This window comes from Toxorhynchites rutilus, chromosome 3 (genome assembly GCF_029784135.1).
Source record: "Toxorhynchites rutilus septentrionalis strain SRP chromosome 3, ASM2978413v1, whole genome shotgun sequence".
Lineage (NCBI taxonomy): Eukaryota > Metazoa > Arthropoda > Insecta > Diptera > Culicidae > Toxorhynchites > Toxorhynchites rutilus.
Genome location: NC_073746.1, coordinates 176,529,179 through 176,551,117, shown reverse-complemented (window position 1 = coordinate 176,551,117; position 21,939 = coordinate 176,529,179). Strand labels below are relative to the sequence as shown.

At 40.9% G+C, this 21,939-nt stretch overlaps 1 protein-coding gene and 2 long non-coding RNA genes across 5 annotated transcripts; 2 read left to right on the top strand and 1 right to left on the bottom strand.

Moving 5' to 3' along the window:
* Nucleotides 1-4,932: 4,932 nt before the first annotated feature.
* Nucleotides 4,933-11,379, top strand: LOC129773676 (uncharacterized). Its single transcript, XM_055777321.1, has 3 exons — nt 4,933-6,051; nt 7,276-10,833; nt 10,882-11,379. Exons 1-3 carry the CDS (start codon nt 4,933-4,935, stop codon nt 11,377-11,379), a joined length of 5,175 nt encoding a protein of 1,724 aa, XP_055633296.1.
* A 301-nt stretch (nt 11,380-11,680) lies between these two features.
* LOC129778077 (uncharacterized) lies at nt 11,681-12,806 on the bottom strand. Of its 2 annotated transcripts, none has more exons than XR_008743362.1 (4): nt 12,608-12,806; nt 12,512-12,548; nt 12,117-12,430; nt 11,681-12,060 (listed from the first exon to the last, which is right to left on the bottom strand). It is a non-coding gene; the product is annotated as an uncharacterized LOC129778077 (long non-coding RNA). The 2 variants fall into 2 exon arrangements; XR_008743363.1 differs by having other exon boundaries at nt 12,117-12,457; nt 12,608-12,805.
* Nucleotides 12,807-13,678: 872 nt separating this feature from the next.
* LOC129779459 (uncharacterized) lies at nt 13,679-14,598 on the top strand. 2 transcript variants are annotated; one of them, XR_008743662.1, is made up of 3 exons: nt 13,679-13,737; nt 13,797-14,173; nt 14,296-14,598. It is a non-coding gene; the product is annotated as an uncharacterized LOC129779459 (long non-coding RNA). The 2 variants fall into 2 exon arrangements; XR_008743661.1 differs by having other exon boundaries at nt 13,797-14,239.
* The last annotated feature ends 7,341 nt before the right edge of the window (nt 14,599-21,939 follow it).

Genomic DNA, 21,939 nt, shown 5'->3' with positions numbered 1-21,939 from the left:
AAATCAATCAAACAATTATTATTTCTACGAACATAAATACTCATATATAAAAATGGCGATTCGTGAGGTTGTAATAAACATTTCACGAAAATATTTTGCGCCATTTGTTTTTTTCTATGTCTGTAATAAATCGTATATAAGTATGACAAAAGTCGTATTTGGTGCCTTGACAATTCATGAATATATTTATATTAGATCGCAATTCAATTCCAACATAATCGCTATTATAGCCGTTCAAAGTTGCATATTCATCCAAAAAAATTCAGTAAGCATTTGCCATGTATGTATATGGCCTCCACTTTTGCATGCATATGCCAGTTAGGCGCATTATATGCCAACCAAATTTTAGGGCATATGATGTTATATATACGCTTGTTATGCGATTTAATGTTTGCTGGGACGCGCACTGGCAAACAATGTTTACTTAACAATTTCTCAAACGAGAAATGGGTGTTGTGAGAAAGGATTAGCGAACGCGAGAACGACAAACGGGAGAAGGATATGTTTGGAGGTTGAAGGAAATTGGCAGAAAACTTCTTCATTCTATCTTTCAAATAATGTGATTCATACCTCTTCGTTTTGCCAGAAAGAGATTATTAATGCTCAAAGGAGGAATCGAGTCCTCCGAAGAAATTACCCAGCGCAAATTAGAGTCGACTATCGATTGCGGCATTCGTACACAAATAATTTTATAATGCAGTTTCACCAAAGTGATTTCTTCGATATATTCACTACATCATGTCATGTATTTCATATTCTTCATTATGAAATCCATATCCATGGCACCTATCGGTATCGAATTATTATCGAAACCACGATTTTCGCTAAATGCTCCTTTCAGTTCGGCCTGTAAAAAACTTGTCTAAACTCTAATCCATCAAATTTGGAGCCCTGAAAAGGGCCGTTGATTATATGCTAAGCTAATATAGCACGCTCTCCTCGGATACGATGGGCCAGCTGGATATCCTTGGGCATGTTGTGACGCGTTTTGCATGGATAGCACACAAATTGGTATCTTCGAATAAGCCTCCTGCAGCGTCATAACCGCGGAACTTTGGAAGCGCAAGTCGGTTTTGAAGTCCTGAGCAATTCCACGATCCAAATGCTGTAAAGGTTGCTTGCGGATCAGCAGTTCGGTCGACTTCTGATAGCGACGAATTTCACGCAAAGTACCCGGTCGATAGCGATGTGGCTTCTTCATCTATCCTGCGGCTGGTGCGCTTATCCGAGCTGCTTTCGTGTGCCTTACCACCAAAAGACTAACGAGCTGTCGATGATAATTCGATACCGATAGGTGCCATGGATATGGATTTCATAATGAAGAATATGAAATATATGACATGATGTAGTGAATAAAGGGTGTGTCACATCAAATTGCATCACGGAAAAAACGCTGTAGAAATTTAATTTTTAGGAATTATATCTTCAGCTTTCGCTTATAATCAGATAAGAGTGTATAGATCACGTTGGCCATGCTTCACTGTCAATTTTTCGTAAATTTGGAAAAATGTCGTCGAGCGAAAAAGAGCGTCGTGAATTAATCCTGCGCACTCATTTCGAGAATCCGGAGTTGTCACATCGAGACATCGGTAAGATGCTGGGAATCGTCCAATCCACGGTCAGCAGAGTACTAAAACGATACTTCGAGAACCTAATCATCGACCGGAAGGTGAAGAACGGCAAAAATGGATGCTCCGTCAGTGAAAAAGATCACAAGCGCGTAGTTAAGCAGTTTAGACGTGATCCGAGGAGTTCGGTCGGGGATATCGCCAATAAGCTGAATTTGTCAAGTTCATTCGTCCAGCGGACCAAGCAGCGGGAGGGCCTGCGTACATACAAGGTTCAGAAGGCTCCTAACCGCGACGAAAGGCAAAACATGGTGGGGAAGACGCGAGCCCGGAAGCTGTACACCGAAATGCTGACGAAGCCTGGTAATGGACGACGAAACCTACGTCAAAGCGGACTTTCGTCAGCGGCCGGGCCTGTTGTTCTTCTCCGCAGAGGACAAATTCAGGGTTCCGGAGGAGATTCACAAGCAGAAACTTTCCAAGTTTGCCAAAAAGTACATGGTGTGGCAAGCGATCTGCTCTTGCGGAAAGCGAAGCGCCCCCTTCGTGATGACCGGCACGGTAAACGGGCAGGTTTACCTTAAGGAGTGCCTACAGAAGCGCTTACTACCACTATTGAAGCAGCACGAGGGCCCAACCATCTTCTGGCCGGATCTCGCTTCGTGCCACTATTCAAAGGACGTGTTGGAGTGGTACGAAGCCAACGGGGTCACCTTCTTGCCAAAGGAAATGAACCCGCCCAACGCGCCGGAGCTTCGACCAATAGAGAAATATTGGGCGATTATGAAGCAGGCCCTCCGGAAGAACCCAAAAGTTTTCAAATCGGAGGCGGACTTCAAGAGAAAATGGATTTCTGTTCAAAAAAAAACTACAACCTGACGTTGCACAGAACCTTATGGACGGGGTAAAGAGGAAGGTGCGAGCATACGGGCTTGGGCTCGAAGTATGAATAAAAAGAAAATGACAAAAGTTGTTTAATAGTTTTTATTTTACTGTCTAAAATTTTCAAAAGGATCGGTCTACTGGGCGAATTTCTACAGCGTTTTTTCCGTGATGCAATTTGATGTGACACACCCTTTATATCCCCATATCGAAGAAATCACTTTGATGAAACTGTTTACCGTTTGTCGTTTTCAATTGTTGGGAAAGGGCATTATTTTTGCTGAGTAAATTCCAAGAAAAAATCCATTCCTTCTTTAAGCGTGATTCATTCTGCTTCAGATCAACGGAACAGTATGATAATCATTTCATACAAAAGATAAAATGTCCAAGAGTTATATGATTGCTATTTATTGAGTCGAAAAATTGTTTCAATAGCTTAATGATAGCTTCGAAAACAGGTTATTGAAATCATTCGTATCCATATGTAGCGCGCCCACTTGGAAACCCATTAATCTTATTGGAATGTGAGATGGGGAAGCTCCGAGATGAAGACTAGAAGGTGGGAAGATTCACGGGTTTTGGTTGTGTTGAACTTTGATTGTATTAGTAGCCAGGAAGATAGGAAGTTCACATACCAGGCATACCAGTCAGTTACTCAAATGGTACAAAATTGAATGTGTCAACGAATAACGTTGAAAGAGGATATACAGAAGCTAATTACAGATATTCAAATCATATTTTTCGCATCATGTAAAAAAAAACAGAACATATCACGAACTAAAATGTTTAATTATTTCTTTGATTTCAGATATAGTATTCTAATGTCTACTAGGTTTGGATTCTAGAGCAACTTCATGGAAGTTCGACTTTTGTCAGCAATTGTAATTACTTTTTCACAATTAGGGTGCTAAAAATTTCAGTCGTCTAAAACTAAGACGCAAGCGGAAAGTTTTTCGTCTCAATCTAAGTCATACGGAGTCAATTATAATTATTTTTAAAGTTGGTTTTACGTGAAAAAAACTTGCAACCTTCCCATGCACTGTCAAATGTTTATCCGTCAGAGGAACAAAAGATTGTATGACTCTGACTTTGTTCGTTTACGTTTTTGGTCGACGTAACGAGAAGTAAAATTGAATTGAAATTATGTTTAGAACACTTCAAAAACACTGAAATTTCAGTTTCTGTTAAAATGTCGGGCCCTTGTGATTTTGAACGCTAGCATTGATTTAGGAAAAAAAAAGTAGTTCATTTCATTTGTTTATTTTTACTTTTAATAACAACACTTTTCCTATGTAGTGGACTATTATAAGAAAAGTAACATACATAAACAAAATCTGTGACGTCACAGATTTAAAAAATCTTCCCACCTTTCATTTTCCATCTCGGGGAAGCTCATACTTACGTCTATGCATTATGCTGTACACTTCAATTAGAGCCTCCGCACACTACAGACTTTTTTTCAGCCGACAGTTTGGTCGGATCGGCCTACTGGTGCAAAAACCGACCCAACTGAATCGGTGTAATGTGCGCACATGCATACCTCTCCGTACTGATTAAGAAGCCGACCGAACTATCCGTCGACAAGTCAGTCTGCAGTCTGCGGGGGCTCTTAATTTCGTTTTTGCAGGCCGAACCGAAAAATTTTCAGTCGAGTTAACTCTTTTTTACAGTAATGCTTTTGAATCCGGACACTTTGCATAACATTCAATATCATACCACAGCCATAACATTTTTTTCATGTTGAATTTATGCGATTAATAGTTACTAATATAGTTACTGATAGTTTCTTGATAGTTACTAATCAATCGCATTAATTCAACATGCAGAAAATGTTGTGGCTGCGGTATGGTATTAAATGTAACGCAAAGTGTCCGCCCACATTCCGTTTTGCCTGCCAAGATCGGGTTGATGAAATGTCAACAATCGACCTCAAATGCTGCCACCTTGCAATCGGGTTATCGACCTTTCATATGCATTCATCGAACAACTTGACGCCACTTTTTCGCCAACATGTGCAAGGCGTCGACCTGCTTCCAGCACTGCTTGCTGCTTGTTTGTATTGGTGTGTTATTGAAAATGAAAAGGAAATACTGTTACCGACGATCACCACCGAGATGGCAACCCGGCTGTAGACTTGCCACAAGGGTAATTATTTGACACATAAGAACAGGAAGTATAGCTGTCAGACAAACACTCATTTTCAATTGTAACACAGAACAGTTAGACACGCATAAAAATCGACAGTCTTGTGAATTATAAATTTGTACTTGCATTGGATTACTCAAAAACACTAAAACGGACTAAAATCTTGAAGCTAACTCCATCAAAAAGCGAGTTTGCTCTCTAGAAAGTTCCCGAAACACGTGTGGCGGAATTTGTTCGCAGTATTTTCCACGTAACAAATCTTCAAGATTTTATTCGACAAGTTGCAAATCGTTAGATTCATTTGCGGAGAACCCTTTTGCTGTGTCCAAGTGGAATTATGCCGTCGAGAAAAACGAGTAAAGGAGCATACCCGAAATCATCGACTCAACATAACCTCAACGTAACACCAAGAAATTGCAATGCGTGCAATGAGCCAGACTCCATTGACGATCAGGTCGAGTGCGAGAAATGTTTAGCATGGTACCATTTCCAATGTGCCGGAGTAAACGAATCTGTAAAAAATCACAGTTTCGTTTGTGCTGAGTGCAACTCACAAGTTCCGGTCGGGTCATCAAGTTGTCACTCTGGCAAATCCAACACATCGAGTGCAAGAGCGCTCCGAATGCAGATTGAGCTTCAACGTATGGAAGAGGAGAAATTATTACGCGAAAAGTTACTTCGCGAGCGGACGGAGGAAGAAAGGAGTATGCAGGAAAAGGAGAATGCGTTACATGAGAAGATTCTTCGGCAGGAAAAAGAAAGGAGAGCGAAGGAAATGCAGGAAAGGCAGAGCATCGAAGCGGAGCACATAGCGAAGCGGTTTGATATTATGCTCAGTCTCGTGGAGGAAAAACATGGGAGCGAAGGCTCAAAAAGTTGTGTAACAAGCAGGAGCGGCGTAAGCAAGGTAAAGCAGTGGTTAAATACCCAGCCGGCTACGACTTCGGAAACGATCTCCGGGAGCAAAATTACCCCGATCGTTATCCCGTCTGCCGATGAAGAGATAACCAAACACGTCAGCCAGATGCAGCAACTCGATATGTTTATTTCACCACAGAAGAAGGCAATTGTCAACGAAGAAGTACCAAACTTTGACATTTCTTCTTATGCTCCAGCCAATGCGATGGTGCAGCCACAGGTGCAACCACAGCCACACATTCCGGATTTCTTGAAACCAGGATTCATACATGCAGGTTTAACAGCGAATGTTTTGTCATCGGAACAGGCGAAGCTGTGCAAAACGGCTCTTCAAGTGGAGTCTCATCAACATTCGTCGAAGTTATTCGATCAACAACGTTCCCAGCGTGATGATCAATCGTGTTCGCAGCCGCCTCGAGGGGATCCTGTCACCACAAAGGAAGATTGTCAACCGAGGATTTCTACAGCATGGCGTCCCCCACTCCCAACGTACAATAAGCACCAGCAATCCATACATGAGGTAATGCCAGTAATGCAGGTAGGTTCAGGCCATTTAGTAAACCACAACACAGCTCATTGTATTTCAAGCACTATGATGATGAAAAACCCGGTACCGCAAATCAATACATCAGATATACCTTTATTGTATTCAACACCTAAAATTAATCACCCGCACCCGTCAGCCACTACGCGAAATGTGAATGTCGAAAGATCATATTATACCGATTATTGCAGTCAAATTCCTTGCCACGGTGATACGTCTCCCGCCACATTCACGAATTATCAAGCACCAATTATAACGCCACTTCCTGTTCCCAACGCTAATAATTTCGATCGTAATATAGCAGGACCATCTCCGCAACAGCTGACAGCACGTCACGTAGTACCACGAGATCTCCCAATATTTGAGGGGGATCCATCTGACTGGCCCATTTTTATCACAAGTTATAATAATTCTACTGAGATGTGCGGTTTTTCAGACGCAGAAAATTTGATGAGATTGCAACGCTGCCTCAAAGGAAGTGCTAGAGAAGCGGTAAAAAGTTTCCTCCTTCATCCTTCAATGTTATCACATGTATTGTCCACTCTTTATACTCTGTATGGGCGACCTGAGTTGATCGCAAACATGCTATTAGAGAAGGTGAGGGCATATCCGGCACCAAAACCTGACAAACTTGAAAACTTAATTCAGTTTGGTCTATTAGTGCAGAATTTATGTGGACATTTGCAAGCAGTAGGAATGAGTAATTACTTGAACAATCCTACTTTACTCCAAGAGCTGATTCAAAAACTACCAACCAATGTTCGTCTTGATTGGGCATTACATCAACATCAATTTTCCTCACCAGACATAACAACATTTGCGAATTTTATGTCGGCTATGGTGTCTGCCGTGAGCAATATAGTTCCGGTCACAGCGACGAAAATACAAAAAGAGTGGAGAGGTGAAAAGCAAAAGGATAAGGGCTTCGTTAACAAGCATTCAGCCGAGACGGTGGAAATCGATGTGACTACTTCAAATGAATCAACGGAAAGATATGTGAGGGATTGTGCAATATGCAAGAAGGCGGGACACAAGGTTAAGGATTGTTTCATATTCAAGGGGTTAGATATCGATGCTCGTTGGAAAATGGTGAATGAAAATCATCTATGTCGCCGTTGTCTCAATTCACACGGAAGAAGGCCATGTAAAAGTGATATTTGCGGGATTGATGGTTGTCAATATCGTCATCATAGACTCCTACACTCGCCTAAATTACAGACGGTTATCAAGCCAGTCGAATCTGCACAATCGTCGGGGGTTTTCTCATTGCATAGTGAGAATGGGAAATCAACTCTCTTCCGCTTAATTCCCGTAACTATTTATGGACAGCATGTTCATGTCGACACATTCGCTTTCATGGATGATGGATCTGAATTAACGCTGATGGACGAACGCCTCGCAGACCAGCTTGATATTAAAGGGCAGGTTAGCCCTCTCAGTATGCAGTGGACTAGCGACATTACTCGTACAGAATCAGATTCGAGGATCATGCAGATCAAAATATCCGGCCGTAAATCCAACAGGCAGTATCAACTGAAGGACGTTCGCACCGTAACTAATTTGAATCTTCCGTCGCAAACTCTTTCGTTCAGCGAATTGCAGAAGCGTTTTAATCATTTGCGTGGACTTCCGATGGAGAGTTATAGCAACGTGACACCTCAACTTTTAATCGGTCTCAACAATACTCATCTCAGTACTGCTCTGAAATTTAGAGAAGGCACAAGTGGTGAACCAGTGGCTACTAAATCAAGGCTCGGATGGTCGGTTCATGGGAATTTATCAGGTATTCAACGAGTGCAACGCGATCATCATCATGTTCAAGTCTGCAGACAATCGTCTTCGATAACGTCAAATGAAAAATTACATGAAATGGTGCAGAACTTTTTCAACGTTGAAAGTGTGGGAGTTTCCGTAGTTCCTCTTTTGGAATCAGCCGATGATGAACGAGCTAGAAGTATATTAAAGAATACCACTGTTCGAACATCCAGTGGACGTTATGAGACCGGACTTCTTTGGCGCTATGATTTCATCGAATTTCCAGAAAGCTGGCAAATGGCTGAACGTAGACTCCAGTGTTTGGAGCGACGACTAAGTGCCAATCCTGAACTGTACGAAAATGTGAGAAAGCAAATAACAGAATATGAGATCAAAGGATATGCGCATAAGGCTACTGAAGAAGAGCTACGCACAGCCGACTTACGTCGCGTGTGGTACCTTCCCTTAGGCGTCGTTATGAACACTAAAAAACCAGACAAAGTTCGTATCGTGTGGGATGCAGCAGCGAAGGTAGACAACGTTTCCTTTAATAGTATGATGCTCAAGGGACCTGACTTGCTTTCATCCCTTATTGGTGTGATATTCCGGTATCGTCAACGACAGATCGCCGTAAACGGCGATATTAAAGAAATGTTTCACCAGATACGCATTCTAGAAAACGACTGTCAGTCGCAGCGGTTTTTATGGAGAAGCGATCGATCACTTCCTATCGACATTTATATTATGAACGTAGCTACGTTCGGATCGACCTGCTCGCCATGTAGTTCACAGTATGTGAAGAACCTCAACGCACAAGAATACGAGAAACAGTATCCACGAGCGTCTTATGCTATCCAGAGGAATCATTATGTGGACGACTATCTGGATAGCTTTGATAGCATTAGCGAAGCAATAGAGGTTGCGAAGGAAGTGAAACTAGTTCATGCTAAGGCAGGGTTTGAAATGCGAAAATGGCTTTCGAACTCAACAGAAGTGACAGAAAAAGTTGGTGGAATAGTAACGGAATTCTGTAAATCTTTCACTAGTAATGAGAGTGAGCGTGTTTTAGGCCTGGTATGGTATCCAGAAGAGGATGTTTTCCGCTTTTCTCTGCTGATTCGCGAAGACTTGGTTACGATTATTGAAGGGAATGTCATTCCAACCAAACGTGAAGCACTACGACTAGTTATGAGCCTTTTTGATCCACTCGGTTTGATAACTATGATCACCGTACATGGAAAGGTGATTATCCAAGACATATGGAGGTCTGGTATAGGATGGGATGAAAAATTATCTTCGGAATTATTTTGTCGCTGGAAATGTTGGACAAAGGTGTTAACGAACCTTGAAGAAATCAAAATTCCACGTTGTTATTTCCCTCACTACGATCAGCATAGCTATAACACGCTAGAGTTGCATACTTTCGTCGACGCAAGCGAGTCAGCATACGCATGTGTAGCGTATTTCCGAATAGTGCAAAACGGTGTAGTAAGATGCGCATTGGTGTCGTCAAGAAGTAAAGTGGCTCCACTTAGATCAACATCCATACCAAGACTAGAACTGCAAGCTGCTGTCATTGGAGTACGCTTAGCAAGATCTATTGCCAAGGAACACACGATTAACATCACACGTAGAATATTTTGGACAGATTCCAGCACGGTGTTGTCCTGGATACACTCCGATCACCGCCGCTACAAGCAATATGTAGCCTTCAGAATCAGCGAGATTTTGAGTGAGTCAAGCGTGACAGAATGGAAATGGGTCCCAACGCGGAAGAATGTTGCGGATGAAGCGACTAAATGGAATAAAAATAACTTCTACAGCCCCAGCTCGCGATGGTTCACAGCTCCAGAGTTTCTTTATGAAGCGGAAGAAAACTGGCCTCGACAACATCCACTACAAACGCAGACTACCGAAGAAATAAAAGTAATCCACCATCACAGAGAAAGTACGGGAAATTGTATGATCACCTTTGAACGTTTTTCGAAGTACGAGCGACTTGTGAGATCAGTAGCGTATATTCATCGATTTGTAGAAATAAGTCGTAAAGTGACGTCGTCAGAGAATAAACCAAATGGACTTACACGAGAGAATCTACGAGAAGCAGAAACAACAATTTGGAAACTTGTTCAACAAGAATCTTATGCTGTTGAAATTGAAATATTAAAGAAATGTGTTAACGATCAACAGAAGCACATACGTCTGGGGAAGAAGAGTCCGCTCTACAAACTCTCTCCATTTATCGATGATTGTGGAGTCGTTCGTATGGACAGTCGCCTAAATAACGCTCTATGTGTGCCCAGCGAAACTAGAAATCCTATTATCTTGCCGAAAAATCACTACGTAACGAATCTGTTAGTCCACTCGTACCATCGTCGATTGGGACACAGTTGCAATGAAACTGCGGTTAATGAGCTCCGACAAAAGTTCCGTATTCCTAGCCTTCGTACAGTGGTTCGTAAAGTAGCGAAAAATTGTGCATGGTGTCGCATCTACAAAACCCAGCCGGCTATCCCTCGTATGGCCCCGCTGCCTCTAATTCGTCTGTCACCGTATATACGACCTTTCACGTTCGTCGGTTTGGACTATTGTGGACCGTTTCTAATACGGGTTGGTCGATCCACCGTTAAGCGATACGTTGCTCTCTTCACGTGCATGACGATAAGGGCAGTACACCTTGAAGTAGCGCATGCTCTCTCCACAGAATCCTGTAAACTCGCCATCAGGCGATTCATAGCCAGACGAGGATCACCTCAGGAGATTTATAGTGATCAAGGCACAAATTTTCAAGGAGCAAGAGGTGAATTACTTGTAGAGCTACGCAATATCAACAGAGAATTAGCTGGGACATTCACGAATTCTCTAACTCAATGGCATTTCAATCCACCGGCAGCTCCCCATATGGGAGGAATTTGGGAGCGGATGGTGAGATCCGTGAAAACTGCGCTATCAGCTTTGGCTGCTCCCAGAAGACCAGATGACGAATCGTTCCTAACAGTATTGACAGAAGCCGAGTCAATTGTAAATTCGTGACCGCTGACATATATTCCTTTAGCCAATGAAAACCAGGAATCACTAACACCCAACCATTTCCTACTGCTGAGTTCCACTGGCGTCGTTCAAACTACAAAGCTGCCTACAGAGGAAAGAACGACATTAAGAAATAACTGGAACTATGTGCAATATGTCTTGGATCAGTTTTGGAAGCGCTGGATAAATGAATACCTTCCAACTATAGCCGATCGGAATAAGTGGTTCGAAGAGGTCACGCCTATCAAAGTTGGTGACCTTGTGGTAGTCGTCGACGAAGCTATTCGAAACAGCTGGATACGGGGACGTGTGGCAAGAGTGTATCCTGGAAAGGATGGACGGGTGCGCAGGGCTGATATCAAGACAAAATCTGGTATACTTCAGAGACCGGTGACAAAAATTGTGGTGCTCGATGTCTCAACAAGTGGTATGGCTGAACCTCAGAATTCTTCAAGTGACCAGCAATACGGGGTGGGGGATGTTACCGACGATCACCACCGAGATGGCAACCCGGCTGTAGACTTGCCACAAGGGTAATTATTTGACACATAAGAACAGGAAGTATAGCTGTCAGACAAACACTCATTTTCAATTGTAACACAGAACAGTTAGACACGCATAAAAATCGACAGTCTTGTGAATTATAAATTTGTACTTGCATTGGATTACTCAAAAACACTAAAACGGACTAAAATCTTGAAGCTAACTCCATCAAAAAGCGAGTTTGCTCTCTAGAAAGTTCCCGAAACACGTGTGGCGGAATTTGTTCGCAGTATTTTCCACGTAACAAATACATTGATCGATTTTAATCATTTTATTGAAAAAAAAAAAATAAAAATTCATTTATAATAAAAATAAGGTATATAATGGAATCGGTGCATCCGGGTTGTCTGGATTGACGATTCAAATCCGACTGAGTACATTGATGAATACCTCCTTGCCCTTGATGACACAGATATGTGGCTGAGGAGAATTCTTCAATGTGCGTGAAGCACGGGATCTCCGATGGGGAAAATTGCTCGAAATACTATCGATGGCCAGGTCCTGCTGCTGTTGCTGTTGATGCTGTTCCCCGGAATAGCACCCTGGACTTAAAAAATACTGCTGCGGGAAAGCTGATGCTGTTGGCTGGTGTGACAGAAGTGGAAATAAGCAATGTGGTGATGAGGGAAATCATCTTTCTCATTCGCCGATTGATTGAGTCGGATGTATTCATAGCTGAAACAAAATAAAATGATTAGTAAGTGAAAAGCAGAAATGAATTCCCTACTCACCAGTTGTATGATCCGGATAAAAATGCGAACATTAAAATATCATGCGATTACGTTCGCTTACCTCGCCTATTTTCATTCTACTATACAACGGAATCAGTGCATTCGGGTTCCTCCGGGTGGTAATTCAGCTGAGCAAGTTGATAAATGCCTCCTTGTCGTTGAGTTTTCGTGTCTGAAGAGGATTTTTGAATGTGCGCGAAGCACGGAACCTCTAATGGGGAAAGTTCTTCGCAATACCATACCATGGTCAAATTCTGCTGCTGCTGCTGTTAATGCTGTCCCCCGGCATTGCCAACAGGGGTTGGAGGTTACTGCTGCAGGAAAACGGATGTTGTTGGATGCTGTGTTAGAAGTGGAAATCTGTGGTAATGGGAGAAATCATCTTTCTCACTTACCGATTGATGGAAGCAAAGGAGTCGAATGTATTCATAGCTGATAAGACAAGATAAAATAATTAATAATTAAAAAGCCGAAATATATTTCATACTCACCAGTTGTATGATCCATTTGTTTTTGTTTGAGATGACAGTTTAGCGGAGTGGAAAAAAGAACCACCAGTGACGCCATTTAGTTTGTTTAATTATTCAGTATTTTCGACTAACGAACTATTCGCGTTGACGATATTGGGGAAGAGGCATGACAGTATGGATTTGCAGAAGGAATGAATACACTTTTAAAATGGGCGCCCACAATCCAATCGACGAAAAAAACATCGACCTAACAACGACCGTAACGCTGTTACCTATTCACGATGATGACGATTAGGTATCGACATCTGGATACGGCATTAGTTTGTATGAGGCAAACTATTCTCTATCATATTAGTCGGCCCGAATCAGTTTATATTTGCTAAAATTTGTATGAAATTTTTTTCTTGGCATAATTTTTCTACTTAAAGTACGTTGTCATGACCCTAATTTGAATTATTTTCTATAGACGTTCAGATATTCTCAAAAAAACTTATCATTATAATATAAAAATATCTCAAAACATATTTTTTTATGACGTTTTTTTACCACTTGCAGGCAATAGTGATTTTCACTTACATAGAGTACTAATTTGATTAAGGAAAAATCATGTTCATTCATAATTTTCATTTTAAAAGTGTATTCATTCCTTCTGCAAATTCATACTGTCATGCCTATTCCCCAATATCGTCAACGCGGATAGTTCGTTAGTCGAAAATACTGAATAATTAAACAAACCAAATGGCATCACTGGTGGTTCTTTTTCCAGGGGTATGACTAAAACGTCAAATCCCTTATATTGCCAGTGTACCCAATATTGCTGCGGTTCACTGACATTTTGGTTCCATCAATTACTGTTGTTTACAACTCGGACCGGTTATATAGTCGAATAGTGGCTAACTTTAAACGCCATGTTAAATGTTAACAGCTCCATGAGAAACCGAAATATGAAAATCGCTCATGCAGTTAGGAATAAAGCATACTATCTCCGTGAATTCAACGATTTCAATCCTCCCAAATGATATGTTGGTAAACAAATGACGCCATATAGATTTTGATTTTGGGTAGCCTATATTCAATTGATGTCTAACCCCTGCTTTTTTCCACTCCGCTAAACTGTCATCTCAAACAAAAACAAATGGATCATACAACTGGTGAGTATGAAATATATTTCGGATTTTTAATTATAAATTATTTTATCTTGTCTTATCAGCTATGAATACATTCGATTCGTTTGCTTCCATCAATCGGTAAGTGAGAAAGATGATTTCTCCCATCACCACAGTGCGGATTTCCACTTCTATCACAGCAGCCAACAACATCCGTTTTCCTGCATCAGTAACCTCCAACCCCTGTTGGCAATGCCAGGGGACAGCATCAACAGCAGCAGCAGCAGAATTTGACCATGGTATGGTATTGCGAAGAACTTTCCCCATTAGAGGTTCCGTGCTTCGCGCACATTCAAAAATCCTCTTCAGACACGAAAACTCAACGACAAGGAGGTATTTATCAACTTGCTCAGCTGAATTACCACCCCGGAGGAACCCGAATGCACTGATTCCGTTGTATAGTAGAATGAAAATAGGCGAGGTAAGCAAAGCAAACGTATTCGCATGATATTTTAATGTTCGCATTTTTATCCGGATCATACAACTGGTGAGTGGGGAATTCATTTCTGCTTTTCACTTACTAATCATTTTATTTTGTTTCAGCTATGAATACATTCCACTCAATCAATCGGCGAATGAGAAAGATGATTTCCCTTATCACCACATTGCTTATTTCCACTTCTGGCACACCAGCCAACAGCATCAGCTTTCCCGCAGCAGTATCCTTTAAGTCCAGGGTGCTATTCCGGGGAACAGCATCAACAGCAACGCAGCAGGACCTGGCCATCGATAGTATTTCGAGCAATTTTCCCCATCGGAGATCCCGTGCTTCACGCACATTGAAGAATCCTCCTCAGCCACATATCTGTGTCATCAAGGGCAAGGAGGTATTCATCAATGTACTCAGTCGGATTTGAATAATAATAAATATGTTTAAAATCGATCAATGTATTTCCTTTTCATTTTCAATAACAAACCAATACAAACAAGCAGCAAGCAGTGCTGATAGCAGCGCTGCAAGCAGGTCGACGCCTTGCACATGTTGGCGAAAAAGTGGCGTCAAGTTGTTCGATGAATGCATATGAAAGGTCGATAACTCGATTGCAAGGTGGCAGCATTTGAGGTCGATTGTTGACATTTCATCGACCCGATCTTGGCAGGCAAAACGGATTGTGGGCGGGTTCAAATACATTACTGTATACTTACTTCGATGTTATTCGTTTCTCCCTCAGGGTAAGCAACGAATATAATAAGGGTGGGGTTTAGATTCTATACTTTTATGGTTTATAAAATGACGCTTCCTTTGCTTTCGTTCATTTCTTACTCTACTCTCGCACCGTGACGACTCGTTTGTTTGGGACCAAGCAGACAGCTCGTTAGTCTTTCGGTGGTAAGGCACACGAAAGCAGCTAGGATAAGCGCACCAGCCGCAGGATAGGTGAAGAAGCCACATCGCTATCGACCGGGAACTTTGCGTGAAATTCATCGCTATCAGAAGTCGACCGAATTGCTAATCCGCAAGCTACCTTTGCAGCATTTGGTTCGTGAAATTGCTCATGACTTCAAAACCGATTTGCGCTTCCAAAGTTCCGCGGTTATGACGCTGCAGGAGGCCTATTCGAAGATACCAATTTGTGTGCTATCCATGCAAAACGCGTCACATCATGCCCAAGGACATTCAGCTGGCCCGACGAATCCAAGGAGAGGGTGCTATATTAGCTTAGCATATAATCAACGGCCCTTTTCAGGGCTCCAAATTTGATGGATTAGAGTTCAAAAAAATTTTTGCAGGCCAAACTGAAACGAGAATTTTCGTTTGGATGCCATACAGCATCGAGAAAATTCCGGAAAGATCTAATCGTTGCTGAAAAATAATCTGCCAGTTCCCTGGGAATTGAAAAATACATTCATGCGAAAGAGTTTATTTTAATGTTTTCTAACCATATAACACAGCGACTAAATACATTTGATTTCGTAATTTTTCAATCAAGTGTAATTAGCTGGAAAGCTTCTGAAGATTATTCTTTCCCATCAGTAGGATATTTTCGTATCCAATATTGTATGCGCGCGCAACGGAAAATGTTTCGTATCGCGAAAATTATATAATTTTCAATCGATTATTGCTCAGTCGCCGAAATTTTCATACTCAGAGAGTTCATTCTCCCCTAGTTTGCCTTCCAAATTGCCATCGTTAACCACACCTTCTCTCGATTCAATCACGTACGAAAAGCATACTTAAATGATGTTCTGGTGGTGAAACCCATTCATTTTTCGTGAGGCGTCGTGCACAAATTACGTAACGCGACAAGGGGGGAGGGGGTTGATGTTGCATTACTTTCTGTTTATTAGAGATAGGAAATTGCGTTACGAAAGGGGGGGGGAGGGAGAGGGTTCGAGATCCGGATTTTTAGCGTTAAGTAATTTGTGCACGACGCCTGAGGACATCGACAAGACAACATCGTTACTGAACGAGCTGAACGGCGAGGGATCGAGGGATTCATTACCTGGCCTGACCTGACCTGAAATGCAATCAGTTTGTTTTAACTGTCAGGGAGCGCAGGAAAGCCGATCGATCAGAAGGAGAAGAGAAGGTGACCAAGAGAGTATCAGCATCGAAACACGGTTCCTCGGGAAGACATCGAAGCAGCCGCCACACATACACGCGCGCAACTCTTTTCGTTTGCTGGTTATCGAGAAGAAACCTGGAAAGAAATGATCGTTGCTGCAAAACAATCTGCCAGTTCCCCTTGGAATTGAAAATTACATTCAAGCGAGTTTATTTTAATGTTTTCTATCCATATAATACTGCGACCACATACATTTGGTTTTGTGGTTTGTCAATCAAGTGCAGTTAGCAGGAAAGCTTCTGAAGATTATCCTTCAGAACAAGGTTTTTTGTATCCAATATTGGATGCATAAAACCTTGAGCCTGCAACGTAATGCTCTCGTTTTTGAAGTCACCCAAATATTTATTTATTCATTCATTCAGGATGGATTTAGATTCAACTTCAAACAAATGATCTCTAAATCAACGATAGTCCTACGTCACCCTTGCGGTTATACCATAGATATAACCCACTTCCTGTTTTTATGTTCGTTTTTCGCGTTAGTCGTATTGTGTTTTTCTTTCCGCGTCATAAATTGAACGCTTCGCGTAGTGTGTGATGAGCACGAAGAAGAAGGCAGGCTCCAGCCCTGCAAAAAACGAACGCATTGCCAGTAGCAATAAAATTTCGAGGCAAGCGTCATCTAATGATGCACGCGATGTTGATGCAGTGAAAAGCGCTCGCACTGAACCGAGCCTTCGCGAGTGTGAAACCGCATCGAACAACAGCGAAGTAGGCGATTTCGGCATCGATGGGCAGAGTACAAGCTATGTGGCATAATTCCAAGATGGAAAATGAAATTTGGGAAGATTTTTAAATCTGTGATGTCACAGATTTCGTTTATGTGTGTTACTTTTCTTATAATAGTCCACTACATAGGAAAAGTGTTGTTATGAAAAGTAAAAATAAGCATATGAAATGAACGAACTAGTTTTTTTTTCTTAAATCAATGGTAGCGCTCAAAATCATAAGGGCCCAACTTACATTTTAGCAGAAACTGAAATTTCTGTATTTTTGAGATGTTCTAAACTTAATTTCAATTCAATTTTACTTCTCGTTACGTCGACCAAAAACGTAAATGAACAAAGACAGAGTCACAGAATATTTTGTTCCTTTGACGAATAAATATTTAACAGTGCTTGGAAAAAAGAGTTGCATGTTTTATTCATGTAAAATGCACTTGAAAATTGAATTCAATTGACTCCGTTTGATCTAGATTGAGACGAAAAGTTTTCCGCTCGCATCTTAGCTTTAAGGCCCATTTATACGTTGCTAGTAGCTGACTTGACAATGAGCAGCTACTGACCCGGTGGACTCGCTTGACAATTGGTTGACTCGCCTTGTCCGTTCACACAGTGTGAGCTGCTGGCGAGAAACTAGATACTACGGCACGGGTTTACCAGGGATGCCAGGCGACTTTTCAAATGTCCATCAAATAGTCAGAAACAGCAATCAGGTCCGAATTTGTCAAATGATTGGTCCAAAATCGACTTCTTTATTGGCAGTTTTCATCTTAGGTTTTCAGTTGAATGTATCATCACACAATTTTATAGCAAAACAAACGCTGATCGTGTTTAAAAATACATACTTTGTGCTGAATTTCTTTGAACTGAAGGTACTATCCGAAAAAGCAGAAAGAGAAAAGGATTCGGGCCAGGAATTAGATGCAAAGAAAAGGAGCAACAAATACAATATTGAAGGAACTCTACGATGAGGATCCCCGAGATTACAGAGCAGTGTTGATAATAACACCTGAACAAGTGAAAAAACTGTTGGATTTAATTGCTCCACGAATACAACGCCAAGATACAGTCATGAGGGATGCTGTACCTGCAAGAGTTAAATTAGAAATGACATTGATGTGCCTTTGTTTTGGAATATCGTTGGGATTGTTGTCGATATTTTTTAGAATCTCGAAAACATCCATAGCTCAGATAATTCCGAAAGGATGTGATGTTATAAATGGTAGTCTAAAAGATTTTTTTTTTTAATTTTATTTATTTTGTGAAATGAAAATGATAGTCGATTTGCAGGTGCAATAAATACGCTTCAAAAATTTTAATAATGAATGAAAATGTACTTTTTTAAATCGAATATGTATTCTGTTTCTTAGAACAATACTTTTTTTTGTAAGTTGTGATCTGATAATGATTCTATATTAGAGATTCTCAAGAAAACTATCTCAAAAAGAAAGCGTGCCCCGCCAGCGTGCAAAACGAAATAACAATTATTTCGTTTAGAAACTATGAGGGTTTTATTTGTTTTTCCAATAATTTTCAAGTCTATAAATATCTTAACATATTTTCAAATATCTTAAAAATAGAGACATTTCATTACATTTGGCATCACTGATTCGAACGCTAAATTCTGTTTTTGACGTTGTGAAGCATGCAAGTGCGAGTAAATTCAAAAAACTTTGAAGTAGCTCGCACGCCGGATCACACATGACAATAACTGGCATGATGTGTTCACACGGTGTGAGTAGCTGCACTGCAGTAACTGACTAGACCGACTCGTATGCTTACTCGCACCGTCTGAACCCGGCTTTAGACGAATGAAGTTTTCAGCACCCTAATTGTGAAAAAAGTAATTACAATTGCTGAGAAGAGATAAACTTCCACGAAGTTGCTCTAAAATCCGAACATAGTAGACATTATAATACTACTTCTGATATAAGAAGAAATCAAAGAAAAAATTTAACATTTTAGTTCGTGATATGTTTCTGCATAATGCGAAAAATGTGTTTTGGAAACATGTAATTAGTTTCTGCATATCGTCTTTCGACGTTATTCATTGACACATTCAATTTTGTACCATTTCAGTAACTGACTGGTATGCCTGGTATGTGAACTTCCTATCTTCCTGGCTACTAATACAATCAAAGTTTAACACAACCAAAACCCGTGAATTTTCCCACCTTGTATTCTTCATCTCGGCATAATTCAGTCTTTTTCCAAGCAGTTAACATTGTTTGTTTTCTGTCATCATTAGGGCTTCGTTGGTGCCTTTGAGAATGCATCAATGCATTAAACTGATGTTATGGCGAAGCAGGCGTTAACGTTGTGTGCCAAAAAAATATTTGGGGAATACCAAGCATCTTGAATGGGTTCGCGTGCCAGTCGCAAAACTGCCTTCAACTAGGATTGCATTTACGCTAATATTGAACATAATGAAGCGTTGCTACTGTTTTCGAGGTTGTAATTAACAAAAAGAGTTTATTTCGCTTGTTTAGTCACCAATAAAGTAAATGTCGTTCTGAAATTTTGTATGTGATTAGATTTCGCTTGCCAGTAGCAAAACTTCTCCACTAAGGGTGACAGCTGCGCTTCTCTCGAGCAGGAGAAAGTAATGCAACTTTCAACAACAACGCAACAGTTGTTTCTAAAATTTCACAGCATTTTAGAATAATATCCGAAGGTATAAATAAGCGACTTATATAAAATAACAGTGTTGTTCTACGTCAACAATGCGGTCATATCTTGGATACAACCTCCTACAATTTTTTTGCATAAGAACTGCTTGGAAGAATAAAGTGCACTACACATACACCATCCCGTCACCGTGAAGCCGTGTCAAACATAAATCCTATGTAGGTGAAAGAGCAACACTTTCCTTACAAGAAGCGAAAAATCTTGAAATTCAAATTTTATTTAAGATGTTTCGGATTGTCCGATTCTGTGCAAAAGGTAGTTTCATAATCACTCTCTTATAAAAGTCTTGGGCCTTATTGGCGAAAAACTCTAGTAATGGATTTTTACAATCTTCTTTCGATCCCAATTTCTTATCACTCAGGAAATTTTTGGCTGATACGTACATAGGTACCGGATTCAATTCCCAAATGGAAATTTCATGGAATAAATACGTCCGGATGATGATTTAAGTTGTTCTCTCGATTAGGATTCTATGCCTGTGATATAACCAGTCCATTTTTTAATCAATATGCACCCGCTCGCGGATAATCAGGGTTCTACTGTCATAATCTTATTTATAGAATAAAAACATTTGTTTGCAGATAATATAACTTACATATATTTTCGCAGACTAAAAAAACTGGCATCTCTGTAACTGAAAGGAACAGCCTGTATTTGTGAAGCGAGTATTATGTGTTTTTGAGAAGGAAAAACGAATTTTGAAGGGTAAATTATGAATGACAATTAACTTTTCCGAATGAAATTCGTATTCTATTCTTTTTTCTGCAAGTGGTGAGAAAATCCCATACAAAAATTGTGTCTGAAATTTACGTTATATTAAAATAATAAGTGTTAATAGGAATATCAGATAATTCAGAGCAAATAGGTTAAGTTAAAGTTAACTGTAAGGTGCCTATTACGACCATTACGACTATGATGATGATTGTTCCACAAAACCATCACTTCTCTCATCGAAAAACATGATGATTGTCGACGGGCAGTAGTGGTGCAGTCGGCTTTATAATATCGAGCTGCTCTGGGTGACTTACGAATATGAGGTCAAGAAGTCTACCGTTCACATTCGAATATCGATGAAACTGCTGTAATCCGATGGTAAACATAGTTTGAATAAGAACCTGCTTGTGCTCAGTAGAAACATTCGAGGGAATAAGCCCGTTTATATCTTCATCCAATTGCCACCGTATATGTGGGAGGTTGAAGTCACCTAAAGAGACTATGATGTCCACTGCAAAAGCACGATCAGCGATTTGTTGAACTGCACTGGCATGTGCAGAATAAGTGTCAACACTTGAGTTAAGCGGAAGGTAGACAGCAAAGAGATAGATGCACCGACATTTCCATCCTATACAAACTGCTACTTGCTCAAGATTTTCACAATTTGACAATATAACTACTACACTGTTGAGGTGAGATTTGACTGTAATCAACACACCTCCGCCACGAGAGTGTTGACTGGATTGTGCGCCACGATCACAACGGTAAATTTTATATTCGGCATTAACGATATCTGCACGAAGCCATGTTTCCGTGAAGACAAGCCACAACTAGAAGGCAGCAACCGCAGTTGCACAACTTTGGTACGTATCCCTCGTACATTCTGATAGTACAGTGGAAAGATTCGTCGGGATGAATCGTATCCAGGAGCAGCTTGACCCTTCAGCTATGTTGCTGCTCAGGTGTAGTGACTGGATTGAGAGCGACGGCTGGGTTTGCATCTTTTACAAAGTGAGTCGCTCGACTGGATATATCAGAAACACCTGGCCTTATTAAAGGCCTTGATTAAAGGATTGAATCACTTGATTTGTACGTATACCATCCGGTAACGCATCTTGCTTTCAGCTATTAAGCTGAAAGCAAGATGCGTTACCGGATGGTATACGTACAAATCATGTGCATAGTTACCTGCTGAAGAGGACTGGAGGACCCCCTCTCGATTTTCGTACACAGGACCGGGATGGCTGAAAGTCGATGGCTGGAATGTCTTGACTGTGACGAAAGAATTGGGGGCTTCCATAAGGTTTGTAGGCGTGCAATATCGTTGCAGCATCTCTCTAACGTAGGACGCTGAAATCGACTGGTATTACCGGTAGTGAAATGTCCAAAATGTCGGAACGGAAGTAACTCGACTGTGAAGGGAAGATAAGGGGCTTCCATTGTGTTTAGTTTATTGCGTCCCGTAAAAGAAGCCGCTTTCGAGATTTTCCTGATGC